The 15,769-nt window shown below is 35.9% G+C and overlaps 2 protein-coding genes across 3 annotated transcripts; one reads left to right on the top strand and one right to left on the bottom strand.

Moving 5' to 3' along the window:
* The first annotated feature begins 4,887 nt into the window (after positions 1-4,887).
* Positions 4,888-12,448, top strand: LOC104236891 (aldehyde dehydrogenase family 7 member B4). 2 transcript variants are annotated; one of them, XM_009790941.2, is made up of 15 exons: positions 4,888-5,196; positions 5,283-5,369; positions 5,536-5,667; positions 5,998-6,070; positions 6,344-6,366; positions 6,457-6,520; positions 8,720-8,765; positions 9,343-9,523; positions 10,628-10,804; positions 10,906-11,070; positions 11,340-11,480; positions 11,592-11,689; positions 11,790-11,939; positions 12,151-12,213; positions 12,300-12,448. In XM_009790941.2, the coding sequence occupies exons 1-14, from the start codon at positions 5,062-5,064 to the stop codon at positions 12,203-12,205; spliced, it is 1,527 nt and encodes a 508-aa protein (XP_009789243.1). In that variant the 5' UTR covers positions 4,888-5,061; the 3' UTR covers positions 12,206-12,213; positions 12,300-12,448. The 2 variants fall into 2 exon arrangements, with proteins under 2 accessions (XP_009789243.1, XP_009789244.1); XM_009790942.2 differs by having other exon boundaries at positions 4,909-5,196; positions 12,306-12,448.
* A 1,869-nt stretch (positions 12,449-14,317) lies between these two features.
* Positions 14,318-15,268, bottom strand: LOC104236890 (uncharacterized). The gene is made up of 2 exons (XM_009790939.2): positions 15,130-15,268; positions 14,318-15,047 (listed from the first exon to the last, which is right to left on the bottom strand). The coding sequence occupies exon 2, from the start codon at positions 15,026-15,028 to the stop codon at positions 14,495-14,497; it is 534 nt and encodes a 177-aa protein (XP_009789241.1). The 5' UTR covers positions 15,029-15,047; positions 15,130-15,268; the 3' UTR covers positions 14,318-14,494.
* Between the last annotated feature and the right edge of the window lie 501 nt (positions 15,269-15,769).

Raw genomic sequence — 15,769 nt, forward strand, 5'->3', positions numbered from 1 at the left:
CTTAGTTTGGGACCATTATAAAACTTGGGAAATAGTTCTTCTGGTTGAATCAGTAGTTTTAAACTCTACATTCCATCATTTAAATCCTGTAATGTGGACTACATTGGACATTCTCTGCTATGTAGTTCATTTGAATTGTTGGCACATGTTTATGGTGTTTGGATGCTACAATGTTCATGTAATCGGATAACTGAATGTTTCTTTTATGATTTGTGTGTATAAAATCGTGTTGAAAAAAAAGGAAATGGTCTAGTTTGCTTTAGAGGGCAAAAGCATGCATTGATTTACTGTTGAAGGGCATGTGAAAGTGTTTAAACTTAAAAATGGTTTGGAATTTGGAATGCTCAATTAGTCGATTTAAGTGTGAATATTACAAAATGCAGCATGATTAGCTAGTTAGTGTTTCAATAGTTGTCAGTTTAATGCTAGTTAGTGTTTCAATAGCTAGTAATTGTCAGTTTAATTTTGTGGCTATTCAGTGTCAATCTTACAGGATCTATTAATATGGGACACAGTTGAGGTTTGCATTAGGTGATGAATTTTATCTGGTCTGCTTTATCCTTTGATGAAATCAGTTGTTTAACATAAATTGAAATTTGATGACCAAGGCATGAATGTAAGATGGTTTGTAAAAGCATTTGATGTCTCCTACATGTCAAACTGTTAGATATTGATGATTAGGTTCATTTGGCATATCTCTTTGGTCTGTACGATAGTTTTGTTTTCACTTGGGCTCGATCTTGAATCCTCTACCTTTGGCTTGCATTTTTTTAAGTTTGGGCCTCTTTTGGGCCTGAATTTCGAAGCTATTGTGAGACAAAAGGGGGTTTGCCGCCTTGGGCTCAGTCCCATGATTCTCTGCATCAAATATGAAGACCTTCAGTAAATTGTTGGGTCTGCTGCCAGGCCCAGTTTTTTTTTTTGTTGAATAAATAATGGATCAAATTTTCCTCTTTAATGGACCTTTGAATAACAATTTAAGTTCGAATTTTAGTTTAGAAGTAGCTACAATTTCCTTGAGCCTTATTTAATTAGTATATCTTTATAGTTAATTTGAGGTGTGTCTTGCCAAACAAAATCTTAAGACACATGGACCTCGCTTAATTAATATTGTAATCTTTAGAATTCGAGGCATGCCATTTAGTTGAATTTTTATGGCCCTCACAAATTTAAAAATACGTAGTTGCTTTAGGCGCACAATTTAAATTACTTTCCTAAACTCGGGTGTGTATTTATGTGACCCAAATCCAAATCTCAACAACGTTAAATAAAATGTGTTATGGACCGCGGGTGCATTTATGTGACGTGGTTCAAGATGTGTTTTAGATGACGTTGAATCTTCCTAAAAAAAATATTTAAATAAAAGCGGTTATAAAGTTAAAATTGAACTATAGGCTGAAACATGTATTAAAATTAGATAATGGGCCAATAATAGTAGTTGAGCGACCGTGCTAGAACCACGGAATTCGGGAATAACTAACACCTTCTCTCGGGTTAACAAAATTCCTTACCTGGATTTCTGTGTTCGCGGACTGTAAGACTGAGTCAATCTTTTCCTCGATTCGGGATTTGAACCAGTGGCTTGGGACACCATAAACTTATCCCAAGTGGCGACTCTGAATTTAATAAATAAATAATCTTGTTTCGATTGTCACTTTAAGTTGGAAAAAACTCCCTTAATACCCTTCCGGGGATAAGTAAAAAGGAGGTGTGACAGCTGTTAGGCCAATCTATCAATTTTCAAAAATCGCAAATTTTCTTCTCCAACAACTGTAATATTGTACAAAAACAACATATTCTTTCTTGCTTTAGTATGAAAGAAGGAACTAGATTTGAAAAATACTTAAGTTTCCCAATGTTCCAACAAAGACCTAACAAGTCTGATTTCCAATTCTTGCTAGACAATTTCAAAGCTAGACTTGCAGGATGGAAAACCAAGTTCATATCCATTCCGGGAAGAATTACTCTCATTAAATCGGCCATGTGTGCTTTACCTAATCACATAATGCAATACATAGCTATCCCTAAACACATTTTGCATAAAATGGAACAATACATACGTAATTTCCTATGGGGAACTACTCAACAAAAAAGAAAGATCCACCTAGTAAATTGGAAAATAGTTATTATGCCAAAACATTTAGGAGGTCTAGGTATACAGAGGCTAGATCTAAAGAATGAGGCTATACTGGCTGGATTAGCATGGAGGGTTTTCCACTTCTCTACTCAATTATGGGCACAGACTCTTATAAATAAATATAAAGACAAACGTCTACTTGCAAACTCCTCAAGCACTTGGCACAACATTATTAAAGGTTGGGGTAAATGCCAACAGGGAATACAATGGAATTTAGGTACAAACCCTACCTTAAATTTCTGGAATGAGGCTTGGATTGCTCCGAACACCACTCTACGCTCTTTACTAATTGGTCCAATCCCTTCAGACCATACTAGCCATAATGTCGCAACCTATAGACACCAACACAATTGGAATTGGGAATACCTTTTCAAATTCCCCATAATATCAGAAACCAAATAAAAGGATCAATGTCCCAACCTATACCCAAAAAGTGGACACTATCTATTAGGGACTCTCCAATCATGGCAATTTCACTACCAAATGAATGTACTCAAACTTACTTCAACATGAACTAAACTTGCACGCGGACACACCTCCTTACAATTGGATTTGGAAGATACAAATACCTCCCAAACTAAAAACATTTCTTTGGCTTATAATGCACGATAAATTACCAACAACAGAATACCTAAACCACATTGGAGTAACATCAACTAATCAATGTCAAATATGTCACACACATCCAGAATCTACCATTCATCTATTTCTACATTGTCCATACATAGTTAACATATGGCATCAATTGGGAATAAGTCACACTACTAATACGATACTTCCAAACTCACACCCAACACAATGGCTAAGTAAGCTAATAAACAAAAACATCAACCGAATACCTCTCCTTATTAATGCTCAAACATTTATATCTCACACCTTATGGCACATTTGGCTAAATCGTAACATTAATATTTTTAACAACGTAAAAAAAGAGACTTTCTCTTAAGCAAATTACCAACAGTGCACTAGAATTCACTTACTTCGCTGCAAAAATGACCTTAAAAAAGAATTATGCACTTCAAAATATTAAATGGATACCTCCTAATCCAAATTATTATAAACTAAATACGGATGGGGCAGTGTTATCATCTACTAGCAAAGCAGGTATAGGAGGTGTCATACGCGACTGCCATGGCTGTTGGATCATAGGGTTTGCTGGTAACTTGGACAATGCAAACACCATCCAAGCAGAATTTAAGGCACTATTCACTAGATTGGAATTGGCGCATAAACACAGTTTGATTCCACTTGAAATAAACATTGATGCTCTAGAGGTACTACATATGTTACAAACTGATAATATTGTTTATGCTAACTTGATCGATGACTGCAGGTACCTCCTGGACCAACTGCATAGTGCGATAGTAGAGCACACCTACAGGGAGGGCAATGAGGTGGCTGATGGTTTAGCTAAAGCTGGATGCAAATTACCAACTTCCGATAAACCATTGCTTTTTGAAGAACCACCGGATTTTGTTCAAACTTTTTTGCAAAAGGACCAAGCTGGAGTAACTCGTACAAGGAAGACAACATGCTTATTGCCACATCTGGAAGACGTAGATCAAGACTTTTTTTATAACAACTTAGATGATCTGCGCATGACTGCTTCAAATAGCTCCTTTGTAATAGACAATTATCCTAGGATAGCTACTGCAACTACTACTAATTCTCGCATATCAAACAACTATCATACGGATGCATCTGCATCTCCCTCTCTGTAGTTACTCTATTTATGTTTAATGCAAGTTATCTTTCTCACTAAAAAACAAAAACACTCTTGCACAATCTTGTGTTGTTTCTCTAACTTTACTTTCCTAACTAAGCATATTAATTAAAAGTAAAAAAAATATGTTTTAAACTTCTATGATCGTTGGCTATACTTAAGTTTTTTTAAAAAAAAAACTTCTCAAATATTATTTTACCATTTCATTGTACTCAAACTATAGAAAAAGGTCCCCATATAAAGAAAGAAAAAGATGATAGCTAAATGTTTTTAAAAAGGTTCATAAACTACTAGAAATATTCATTAAATACCTTACTTTCATTAGCCGAAACATCAAATCAGGATAAGACCGTATTATCCTAGAGAGAGCGTGCTAGTCCAAAAATCTAAGCTTGTCTTTTGCCATAGATTTCCAAACTTATTTTAAAAAATTTAATTTGTGTGAAGTTTTATTTGAAAATAAAAATTTTATTGGACATAATTTTTTAAAACATACTTCACTTTTTCTTAAAAAAAAAAACATAAAATGTGACTTATACCTATAAGTTTTAAAAACTATCAAAAATACCTAACAACTCTGAAGAAAATTCATATAAAACAAGTGAAACAAATCTTGAAAAAAGTTTATACAAACATTAGCAGATTTTAGCAAATTATCTTTGTGATGGATTGCCACAGATTGACACAACAACTTTAACGAATTTTCTAGGGCAAAGCCGCATGAATTTAATGATGGAAAAATAGGAAGATATGAAATAGTCGGGTCATAATAACAGAAAATGAACTTTTTTTAAAATATAAAACTTTGAGATAATTTTTTTAAAAAAATAAAAATTAAATGGTAATATTTTGGGCCAAAAATAACTCTTGAGCTAATTTTGGAATTTGAAAAATTTATAAACAAACAGGAAAAGAAATTGGTAAAATCTATTGCCAAACGGAAGCTAAATGGCAATTGCCACCTGTTTATAATAAGATCACTATGATGTGAAGGATAACCATCTCCTGTGACTGTATATTGTTGTCCTTTTCTTCTGCTGTTCTCCTCCTCTACACTTCTCTTTTGATACGTTACGTCTCTTCTATATTTACTCGACTGGATCGCCACTTCTATCGCATTGAATTGATTTCCTGATTCACTAAGCAATTTCTATCAGTTCGAAAGGTTTAATTGTACATTTTGTGTGAAATTGAAGGAATCATGAGTTTCGCAAAGAAAGAGTACGAATTTCTCAAGGAGATCGGAATTGGCCCTAAAAATCTAGGTTGTTATGTTAATGGCACCTGGAAAGCTAGTGGCTCCGTCATCTCCACTGTTAATCCCGCCAACAATCAGGTTCTTAATTTTTAACGATTTTAAGTTTGTTTTTTAATATTTAAATTGTACTACTGGTTAATTTAAAGCTATTTTTATGGATACAGACTATTGCTGAAGTTGTAGAAGCTTCTGCTCAAGATTATGAGGAAGGCATGCAAGCTTGCTCCGAAGCAGCAAAAATTTGGGTGCAGGTATGTTCATCACTCCTATTCATATTCTACTGTAATTAACTAATCTTTTTTAGGGATCAATTTTTCTACTACGAGTATATTGCTAAAACTAGTTTAAATTTCATTAGCCTATGCTTATTTTCTAAGTTCATCCACCTTGCATGATGATCCTTTATTATGTTTGCAGGTTCCTGCACCAAAAAGAGGTGAGATTGTAAGGCAGATTGGTGATGCACTCCGAGCAAATCTTCAGGAATTTGGTCGGCTTGTTTCACTGGAAATGGGAAAGATACTCCCCGAAGGAATTGGAGAGGTTCAAGTATGTAATTTTACAACTCACTAACATACAGTGTAGAAAAAATTGTGATACAACAGCTTTACTACTGGAAACTTTCTGTGGTTAGTGGTTATAGTGACATGTAAACTAATTCCACTTGGTTTATTGCTATAGCAGTCTCTTTTTCCATGTTCACAACTCTGTCTTGTAACTTTTTTTTTTTTCACAATGAAGTTCCTTTTATCTTTATCTCTTTTATAATTGCATAGTGAATGGCAAACTTACTTGGTGTACTTTGTCCATGTGTAAGTGTTCAAATGTTTAAGTAATCCTTGTCCGTATGCGCCCTAATGTTGCTGCAAAGCTCTGCAGGAAGTCATTGATATGTGTGATTTTGCTGTGGGATTGAGTCGGCAACTGAATGGATCCATTATTCCTTCTGAACGTGAGCTTGCTTCCTTACTTTTTTGCTTTCAGAATGACTAAGTTGTTATCTTTTGAGCAGTTATATTTGTGATTGCAATTTCTCATTTGTGGTTTAAATACTTTCTGGTGATCTGAGTGGTTCCTGATGGAACTGATGATAAGCTTTTGCTGACTATTGGAATACAAATGTTCTTTAGGAGTAGAAGATTTACATTCTTATGCAATTGGAATTGGTGTTTATGTTGTGATTTTACATAACTTCCTTTTATTAACAGTATTTATTCGTTGACAGGCCCTAACCATATGATGTTGGAGGTGTGCTGACATTTGTGCTCTAAAATCAGGAATTCCTTGAACCTTGGTTATGTTAGTTTTTGATCTTCTCAATGTAATTTTTGTGCACAGATGTGGAATCCCCTTGGGATAGTTGGTGTGATCACGGCTTTCAATTTCCCATGTGCTGTACTTGGTAAGCCATTAAAATTTTTGACCACTTCCGTATGGACTTTTTGATTCCACTTTGCTTCATGTTGTTCAGGGCTGTAGTAAAACGTACTATAGAATAGAATGGTTAGCCCATTTATCCACTATGGATTTATGCAGCACTATGAAAACAAGCCCTCCCCACTAGCTTCGGCAACGGTAAAACAGTGAAAAATTAATTGATTTAGGATAGTTACAATTTACCTTTAGCTGTCTGTTATGGTCGGAAGAATAAAAGACATGTACTTCCTCTTCTCTGCCCAGTTTTGCGAGCTGAAAAGCTGATATGGAGGGGAATCCAACCCCTTGACATTTATTTGTCTTCCTCCTTAACTTCCTTACCAATTCAGGGAAACACCCTTACCTGTCCTCATTTACTTCTTCCATCTTCCTTATTTTACCGGAAACGAATATAGGATAAGGCACTTCCATTCAAATTATGCACTCTCACTAGGGGTGGCAAATGGGCGGGTTGGGCTGAATTTGGGCGGGTCAAGATGGGTTAGGTAATAAATGGGTCATTGCCCAACCCAGCCCAAAGTGTATTTGGGTTAAGATGGGTTGGGTCAAGATGGGCTAAACAATGGGTCATAACCCAATCCGCTCAACTTGACCCATGTTTTAGAACCATGCTCATCTTGCATAAAAAAAACATTTTACCTTAAAATATGTAAGTTGACAAATATTTTATGGATGGGGGAGGGGGGATTGGAGTGGGTGGATGGTGCAGAAAAACGAAAAAATATAAAACAGAAAACAGAAAATTGAAATTATAAAAAAAAGTAAAAAAAAAATGGAGGGGAAGGTGGGTGGCGCAGAAAAACAAAAAAAAACAAAAAATTGAAAATACAAAAAAAAAGGTAAAATTTGTTTTGGGGCTTGATGCTTGGGGGGGGGGGGGGTTAGGATGGGATGGGGTAGAAAAACAAAAGAACAGAAAATTAAAAATACAAAAAAAAATAAAAAAAAATGGGGCAACTAAGTAAATTTCTAGATAAGTTGGGTTGAAATCCTTTGTTTTGGGTGAGTTTCATGGGTTGTATTTGGGTTGTTAAATGGGTCAGAATGGGCTATAAAAAATAATGGATTAACTTGGGCTCAACCCAAATTGACCCATGAGCTAAAATGTTTGTAGCCCAACCCATTAATCTCTAGGCTAGTTGGGCGGGTTAATGGGTTTGGGCTCAAATTGCCACCCCTAACTCTCGCCACATGCTAGTGTCAATAACAACCAAACTGATGTTTACATTTGATATGCACTTTGTAGAAAATGGTAAACAGGTATACTATTTATTTGAAAGTAGAAATGCTTACAAGAACGTTTGGCTTAGGTGACACACTCTCGCTTCCAACTGGTAGGCTGTGGGTTAGACATATAGGGTAAATGGAAACTGTTGTTTATCTCTGGGAGGGGGGAGGGGGAGAAAAAGATAAATGCTTAATATGCAGTAAGTGTTTTTTTTTAATGATGGTGGTGTCCAAGTCAGTTTGTGCACACTCGGCTACTTGCTACCTCCCGCCAGCACAAATACCTTGTAACTCTGCCCACCAAAGGTTAGGCAGACGAGAAGAAATCGCCTAGTGTTCTAATGTGCAGGAAGTGAACATGAGATTACTCTCTTATTGGGTCAATAGACAAGAATAGATGTCCGATATCGAGGAGTTGGGTTATGTAGGTAGTTACTATCATTATTTAAGAATTGAATCCCTGAATTTCTTTCTCCTCTTCTTTTTGTATTATTTTTGTTTTGTTAGTACACTACTTTACTCTATTCTGATAAAACTGCGCTCTTAGATGATGCTTGTGTATCTTCCATCTTTCCTGCTCTTTTCCTAAGGCAGTTCTTTGGTGTCATGGTGACAGTTCAGTGCACTTTTCCTCCATAAATTTACTTGTTAATTACTTTTTAACTCATAATTACTTTTTCGCTCGACTGTTGGAGTGTATGGGCGCTAATTTCAGATTGTATTTTTATATTGCACTCTTTCCACTGAAGTACTTTGATCTAAAAACGAAAATAAGTAAAAAGCTTCTACTGTTTGTATGTGGAGAACTTTTGCTTACATATACCAAGTAATTTCTGACTTAGCTTTAAATGCTTTGACCCAATTTTCCAAGTAAATGTCTGAGAAGTATCGATATCCACCTTACCTTTTCTAAATTTATGTATAATGTTCTATTCAGGATGGAATGCCTGTATTGCGCTGGTCTGCGGCAATTGTGTTGTCTGGTAAGTCCATCACTTTTTGATGGTTTAAACTGAAGATATTGTAGAAATGATTGAATGGCTTTTCTCAATGATAGTTGACCTGGTGGTTGAACATCTTTTCAGATTGATAAATTGAACTTTTAGTTATTGCTGAGCTCAAATTGATCGGGTATTATTGCCATACCATAGTTTGAACATCATCACAAACACATTTATGTTGAAAGTAACATTGCCTTGAATCTCTCTTACCTTCGATCCATGTCAACCTAACTTTAAGCATTCATGCTGCAGCTGAATCTTAAAGTAAGTTATATTGCTGGCGCTAAAACAAAATCTCTTCAGCAATCAAATAAGTTAAAACAAAACAGAGTATCTTCTCCTGTCTTAATAACCATAAAATGTTAAGCGTGCACACTTGAATTGGGAGGTATGGAGCAGATGCTTCTAGGTTATACTAATGCCTAATCTCTGCACTCTCTCCTCAATCTCCAATAGCAAATTTGCTCTTCGAGGATACCCAATACCTTGATGCTTGAAATTAAAACTCGAGTTTGGTATTTGGTTGTTCACTTCTTGGGATTTTATGCCATGTTCACAGGAAAGGTGCTCCAACAACACCATTGGTTACCATAGCGATGACAAAAATTGTGGCTAGCGTATTGGAGAAAAACAATTTACCTGGTTCAATTTTTACTGCCTTCTGTGGTGGAGCTGAAATTGGTGAAGCAATAGCGAAGGACACTCGAATTCCGCTAGTTTCTTTCACTGGGAGCTCAAAGGTGACTTTTCTGTCCTAAGCTAACATGCCTGTGTGTCTTGTCTCATCAAGGGGTTTCCTTTTGCAGCTAATACTGCTTTAGCATTTGCGTCTTACTTTAACTTGGAATCACATTGTTTAAATATTTTCCAAGCTTCTCGACACTATGAATACCTAAAATGTATAGCTACACTGCCTGTTTTTGTAGGTTCATCTCTAGGAAACTTCCATGCCATCTTTGATATGACATTAAAAAGTCATAAATTGAATTTCTTAATTTTCCTATATTTGCTGTATTCACTTTATATTGAGCCTCCATAAATGATGATAGAAATACAGAAATGTCTATGAGAACAATGAAGTAATATAGTACTTCACAGCCCTGCTATAATTCCTTTACCTGTCTTCTTTTCCTAGTGGTTCTTGGAATAAATATATTGTGCAGAAAGAACATAGTAACTGTTTATTGATAGAAGTAATTAGTTAAAACTTCTCCGCTGAAGCTAATAAGAAGTAGAGATCCATATGCTATTAAAAGATGTGGAACCATGTTTCTGGAGCTGGAGGAAGAAACTACTGCAATGTTAATTTATCCAATTTTTTTATTTACTTTTCTACTTTGACTGTACATTGTCTGGCTAGTTGAATCAAAGAATATTAACAAGACTTGAAAAGAAAAAGGTAGGGAGTCAATTCTGAAACTAAATGGATATGTAGGTCTATGTTTAGTGGTCTAACAGTCAAGATTAAAATAGGCTGTTTTGGCTTTTATTCCTTCTGGGTGCAAGTGCGAAAAGAAACATTTCTTTTCTAGGATAAGTAAATAAGTTTTATTTGGAAAAAACACCCAAAGGGACTGCAACCATGTACAACAAGTGCATACAACCTAAAATCTCAAAATAAAACAAGCAAAGCAAGAAGGAGAATCATGGACCTTTTAAAAAAAAAACAAAAAAAAAGGAAAAGAAGAAGACTCTTGGAACTTTTCAAATTCCTCATCATATTCGTTATTCCATAAATTTGGTAAAGCTTGTCTTCTAGTATTGTTACCAAAAAATTACATATCGAAATACAAACTTGCTATAACAAACTTCCATATATGGGTTTATTTCTTTTGTGCCAATAGGTTGGTCTTGCAGTTCAGCAAACAGTAAATCAGAGATTTGGAAAATGCCTACTAGAACTAAGCGGAAATAATGCGATAATAGTAATGGATGATGCGGACATTGAACTTGCTGTTCGTTCTGTTTTATTTGCTGCTGTTGGTACGGCTGGTCAGCGCTGTACAACGTGCCGGAGACTGGTATTGCATTGATTTTTTAAATCCCATTCATTTTGCTGTATAAAGCTCTCACTTTCAAAACTTCTTACTGTTTTTCTTCATAAATCTTTTTCTGCTTGAAGCTTGTTCACGAGACAGTTTATGAGAAGGTACTTGAACCACTAGTTGATGTGTACAAGCAAGTAAAGATAGGGGACCCTTTAGAAAAAGGTATCTTACTTGGGCCACTGCATACTCGCACTTCTAGGGAAAACTTTCAGAAGGGAATCCAAATTATCAAGTCCCAGGTATGTCCCGATTCTTGAGACTTTCAATTCCCATTCCTAAACTGGCATTTGCTAAAGTTACACAATTTTATCTTCCTAAGAATAGCTCTAGTAAAGTGTCAGATCATAATGGTCATAATAAATTTTTAAAAAGAAAATAGAAACCATATTTTGGTTACTCAGCTGGACTTAGGACCATATCTGTATAATGGAATTGGATTTTTCCTTTTTCAACAGAGAGAAAAATGTGAGTGAAACTTCTTCTTTTTTTCAAATTAAATGCTTTGCAGGGTGGAAAGATCCTTACAGGTGGTTCAGTCATAGAATCTGAGGGTAACTTTGTGCATCCAACAATTGTTGAAATATCTTCAAAAGCTGAAGTTGTGAAGGAAGAATTGTTTGCTCCAGTTCTTTATGTAATGAAGTTTAAGGTATTTCCTTTCAAAGACATTGAATTTTCAAGATGACCAATGACGTTCTGTCCCCATATTTGGTAAAACTTCTTTGGATTCAGTTTCTCAGTCCAAACTTTCTGCTTTCAGACTTTCGAAGAAGCAGTTGAAATTAACAACTCTGTCCCTCAAGGTTTAAGTAGTTCCATCTTCACCCGAAATCCACAAGTTATGTTTAAGTGGATTGGGTAAGCAATCTATAGAGTTTTTGAGCACGTTGTTTAGATGAATTTTCCTTCTCATTTATAAATGTAACCCCTGGTTCCCTCATGCCTGTATGTGTTGCAGAGCTCAAGGAAGTGACTGTGGCATCGTCAATGTAAACATACCAACAAATGGAGCTGAAATTGGTGGTGCTTTTGGAGGTGAAAAAGGTACCGGTGGTGGCCGTGAGGCAGGAAGTGATTCTTGGAAACAATATATGAGGCGCTCAACTTGGTAATCATGGCTTTCTCATTTAATACATTTGCATGCTGCATTCTCGGAAGCTCACTGTTCAAACTCATTGCTTCATGTTGCACTTTAAGCATCTTGAATTAGTTACTATGTTGTAAATAACATAGATTTTAGTATCTTATAATTCTCATTACTGAATGTCTTATCTGATGTTTTTTGCTGACTTGCTTGGGGTTATTCCCTGCCATTGCAGTACAATCAATTATGGGAATGAACTACCATTGGCGCAAGGAATCAATTTTGGCTAATGAAATTGGTGGGTTACTGCATTATTGTATGCTAAAGTTATCTTATAGTAGTATAAATTTCGTGTTGCTTTAATTAATCCAAGTGTTGTTTCAGGTGCAGAACTTCGCGATCTGCTCTTGGACTATCGTGCTTTTGAGTGCGTCCATGGTTTGATACTTGCTCCAAGTACTTGTAATTGGCCCCAAATCACTTAAATGTACTTTCCTTGCAACTCAATAAAGTGATACTCATATTATAACCAAGTGTTCTAGTAATCACTATCAGGTCACCCAATCAATGAGTACTTGGCTGTTCTGCTATACTTGAAGAGTTGTTAACCTAATCTCATAAATAGAAAACAACACTTGCATTATCGGTGGTTAGAAGTCAATTACATAGACTCCTAATCTTATGTAAACCACTAATAATTTATTTTTGTCAATCATTTTGATATATTATATCCAATAATGGAAGTGACTTGTCCACATGGTCCTCCAGATCCTCCTCTGGAAACTTCGTGACACGTATAGACAAATTTGTTTCATATTTGAAAAATAAAACTAGTTCTAAAAGTCGGAATACAATAGGCAGTCCTTTTCTTTATACCCTTCCAATCTCTTTCTAATTTCTGATACTTACTAACATAGGTATTTGGCAACTCTGCTTTAAAAATAGAGAATACTTGTTAAGTAGTTCTCAAATTAATAAACTGTATGAACTTGTTCTATCATCGCAGACTACAGTTAGTTTATGCAGTTGTAGCATAAACTGTTCATACCGGAACCAACCTAATAAATCCAAAAACAATGGGGGATTGCTTGCAGTATGAACTGTTTGAAAGCTTATGAGCCATGCTTATTTATATTCAATTAATAATAGCAATAAAGATCAGGGCAGAAAACTTCGATCAATCAACATATCCATATTGCACAGATTTCAGTTGACTCTCTAAAAAGTAAGACGAGACCATTATTGAGTTCGGTGGTGATAACAAATGGAGTAAAAATGATTGAAGTCAGTCGGAATGGAACAAAACAGGATGGGACTATAATCAGATTAAGAGGTGGATATCCTGACCTGGCATCAACATCTTCATCATCTGCAGACAAATGGCCCTCCCTCACTATATATATACATACATATATATACATACATACATACATATATATATATATATATATATATATATATATGTGTGTGTGTGTATGAGGGAGTCGTATAACATCAATTAGGAGTTTGAATAAGAAGGATATAGAGATATCGTTCACATGTACGAGTGTCACAACCAACAGGGTTGCTTAGGCCCACAGTGGTACTTTCGATTGACATCAATTAGCTAACGCAACGCCCATTCAGTTCTGTCTCAAAGCCAGAACCTCCACATCTCATCCACGAGATTTTCTTCACTATTTTGTACAAGGGGAAGTCACATGTACTAATATGAGATTGTCATTTTCTCAATTTTGGGTTCTTTGTAGCTAAATCATACTTCCTCTGCTATCCTCCATAAGCCAGAAAAGCCAGAAGCTTTCCTCTTCTAGGTCTCTTATCTACGATTAGGGAGAAGATCTGTCTAACTTTTTTCAGCTAATTTGATTTCCAGAATTAGACGAAGAGAGATGTTTATTCTTCTTAATCCTCGTGAACTTTCAAAATATGATACGCGGGGCCCGGGAAGGACTGGACCACAAGTATCTATTGCACGCAGAGCCTTAATCTATACGCGAGGCCCGGGAAAGGTTCAGACTACAAGGGTCTATTGCACGCAACCTTAACCTGCATTACAACAACTTTCCCAGCTAGAGCTTTATCCAAGGCTTTGACTAAACCACAATTCGAAAGCACCCTTGAACATTGCTTTCCATGTTATATACAGCAATGCAAGCATTGTCCGTTAAATATATCTTTGAATAATTGATAAAACCCATGAAGTCGTAGCTAGTTCGCAAAGAGGTGAAAAAAATTCCATAAAATAAGACATTATGGTGTTTAATTGCCAGAAAAAAATATAGGCAGCTTATCAATCGGACCATACCTTTTGCTAATATATATTTTACAGGTGAATACTAAGATGGCAAATCGAAATTGTAAAATCCGTTGAATAAACAGAATTCACACTTCAATAATGCAAATTTAGAGCAAATACTGTTCCCATTCCATCACAACTGCCAAATAGTTCTAGTCCTATTCTGTTTACACTTTGGGTCAAATTAAGCACTAAAGTTTTTTTCTCCTTAATTTATTTCTTTTTTTTTTCCATGGCGGGATTTGGGAATTGAAAATAAACCTAGAAATTACAACTACCGCTTTCATTCACAATTTTGATCCATTTCCATGGCATGATACGCAGTAGATTCCACCAATGAGAGTGTAGGAATACAACTATCGGCACGAACCAACACGTTAGGCTTCATTTCTCTACCGTTCCTCGTCGGACTACAGGGCATTGACCTAAGCAATTTAGGTGAATCCAAACTCCTCCTCAGCAGCTGCCTCATGGCGGCGATCAAGTGAACCGTTGGATCCACCGGCGGAGGACTTGACGAACTGAACTTCTTACAGAAATTAAGGTGACGTGTCAACGCCTCCTCCGTATTGATCAGCCTTTCGCATCGTATCATCTCATCCTTCACTGCCTCCGCACACAATCCGCATATCCATTTCCCTTGATACCGTTCCCGAATTGTCTGTATATAAGCCAGAGTACATTCCTCCGTCAATCCGCAGCATTCGCATGTAGCGAAATCCACCTCGATTGTTGGCGCCGTTAGTTTCGCCGTTACCGTTTGTGCCTCCGCTGCAGCGTTCATCACCACCGACTCGCTGATTACCGTCGTCGACATCGTTTCCTTAACCGTCAAACTGAAGGAAGAAAAAAAAATCACCGTCAAAATAAATTATTTTATACTAACAAACAAAAAAAAAATCAAAAGACAACAATTACCAGCAGAAGTAGAGATCGAAACAGAGATATGGTTATATTGATACAAAAAAACTATAAAAATTTATAGTTATTTGCTCTACTTCTGCTTATTTCGGAGATTGAGAATTAGTAGAAAAAGATATATTGTCTATTATCTTTCTTTTTCCCACGCGCCTTCTTCTTCCTTTGTTTCCTCAGGAACAAAAAAAGTAGCCATGAAAGACATATCACAGAACAGAAACAAACTCCAGCTTATCAATCCGTCTCTAAATTCTGATTCGTTAAAGCGAATTTCGTATACAGAGAACAAAAAGAGAATCAATTTGTACTAAATTCTGAAATAAACAGAAAGGATGGCTTTTTGGTTTTTTTCCTTCACAAAAAAGAGCTTTTTTTTTTCCGGGAAGAGTGAGAAATGAAAGAAGGGGCGGAGTCTAAAAAGGAGGAAAAAACTCAATGATTGAGTGGAATTTGGAGAATCCACGTCAGCGATTGTGCTGTCAATTAATTTCAGGCCGTATATTTAATAGATTGCCAGCTGGGCATTACATATGTTTGGAAACAAATCTCATTTTCCACCAATTTTCTTTATGAATTCTGATTTTTTATAATCTTTGGAAATTTTCTTACCTTAATTTAAAATTAAAAGTCTTTAACGAAT

This window comes from Nicotiana sylvestris, chromosome 3 (genome assembly GCF_000393655.2).
Source record: "Nicotiana sylvestris chromosome 3, ASM39365v2, whole genome shotgun sequence".
NCBI lineage: Eukaryota > Viridiplantae > Streptophyta > Magnoliopsida > Solanales > Solanaceae > Nicotiana > Nicotiana sylvestris.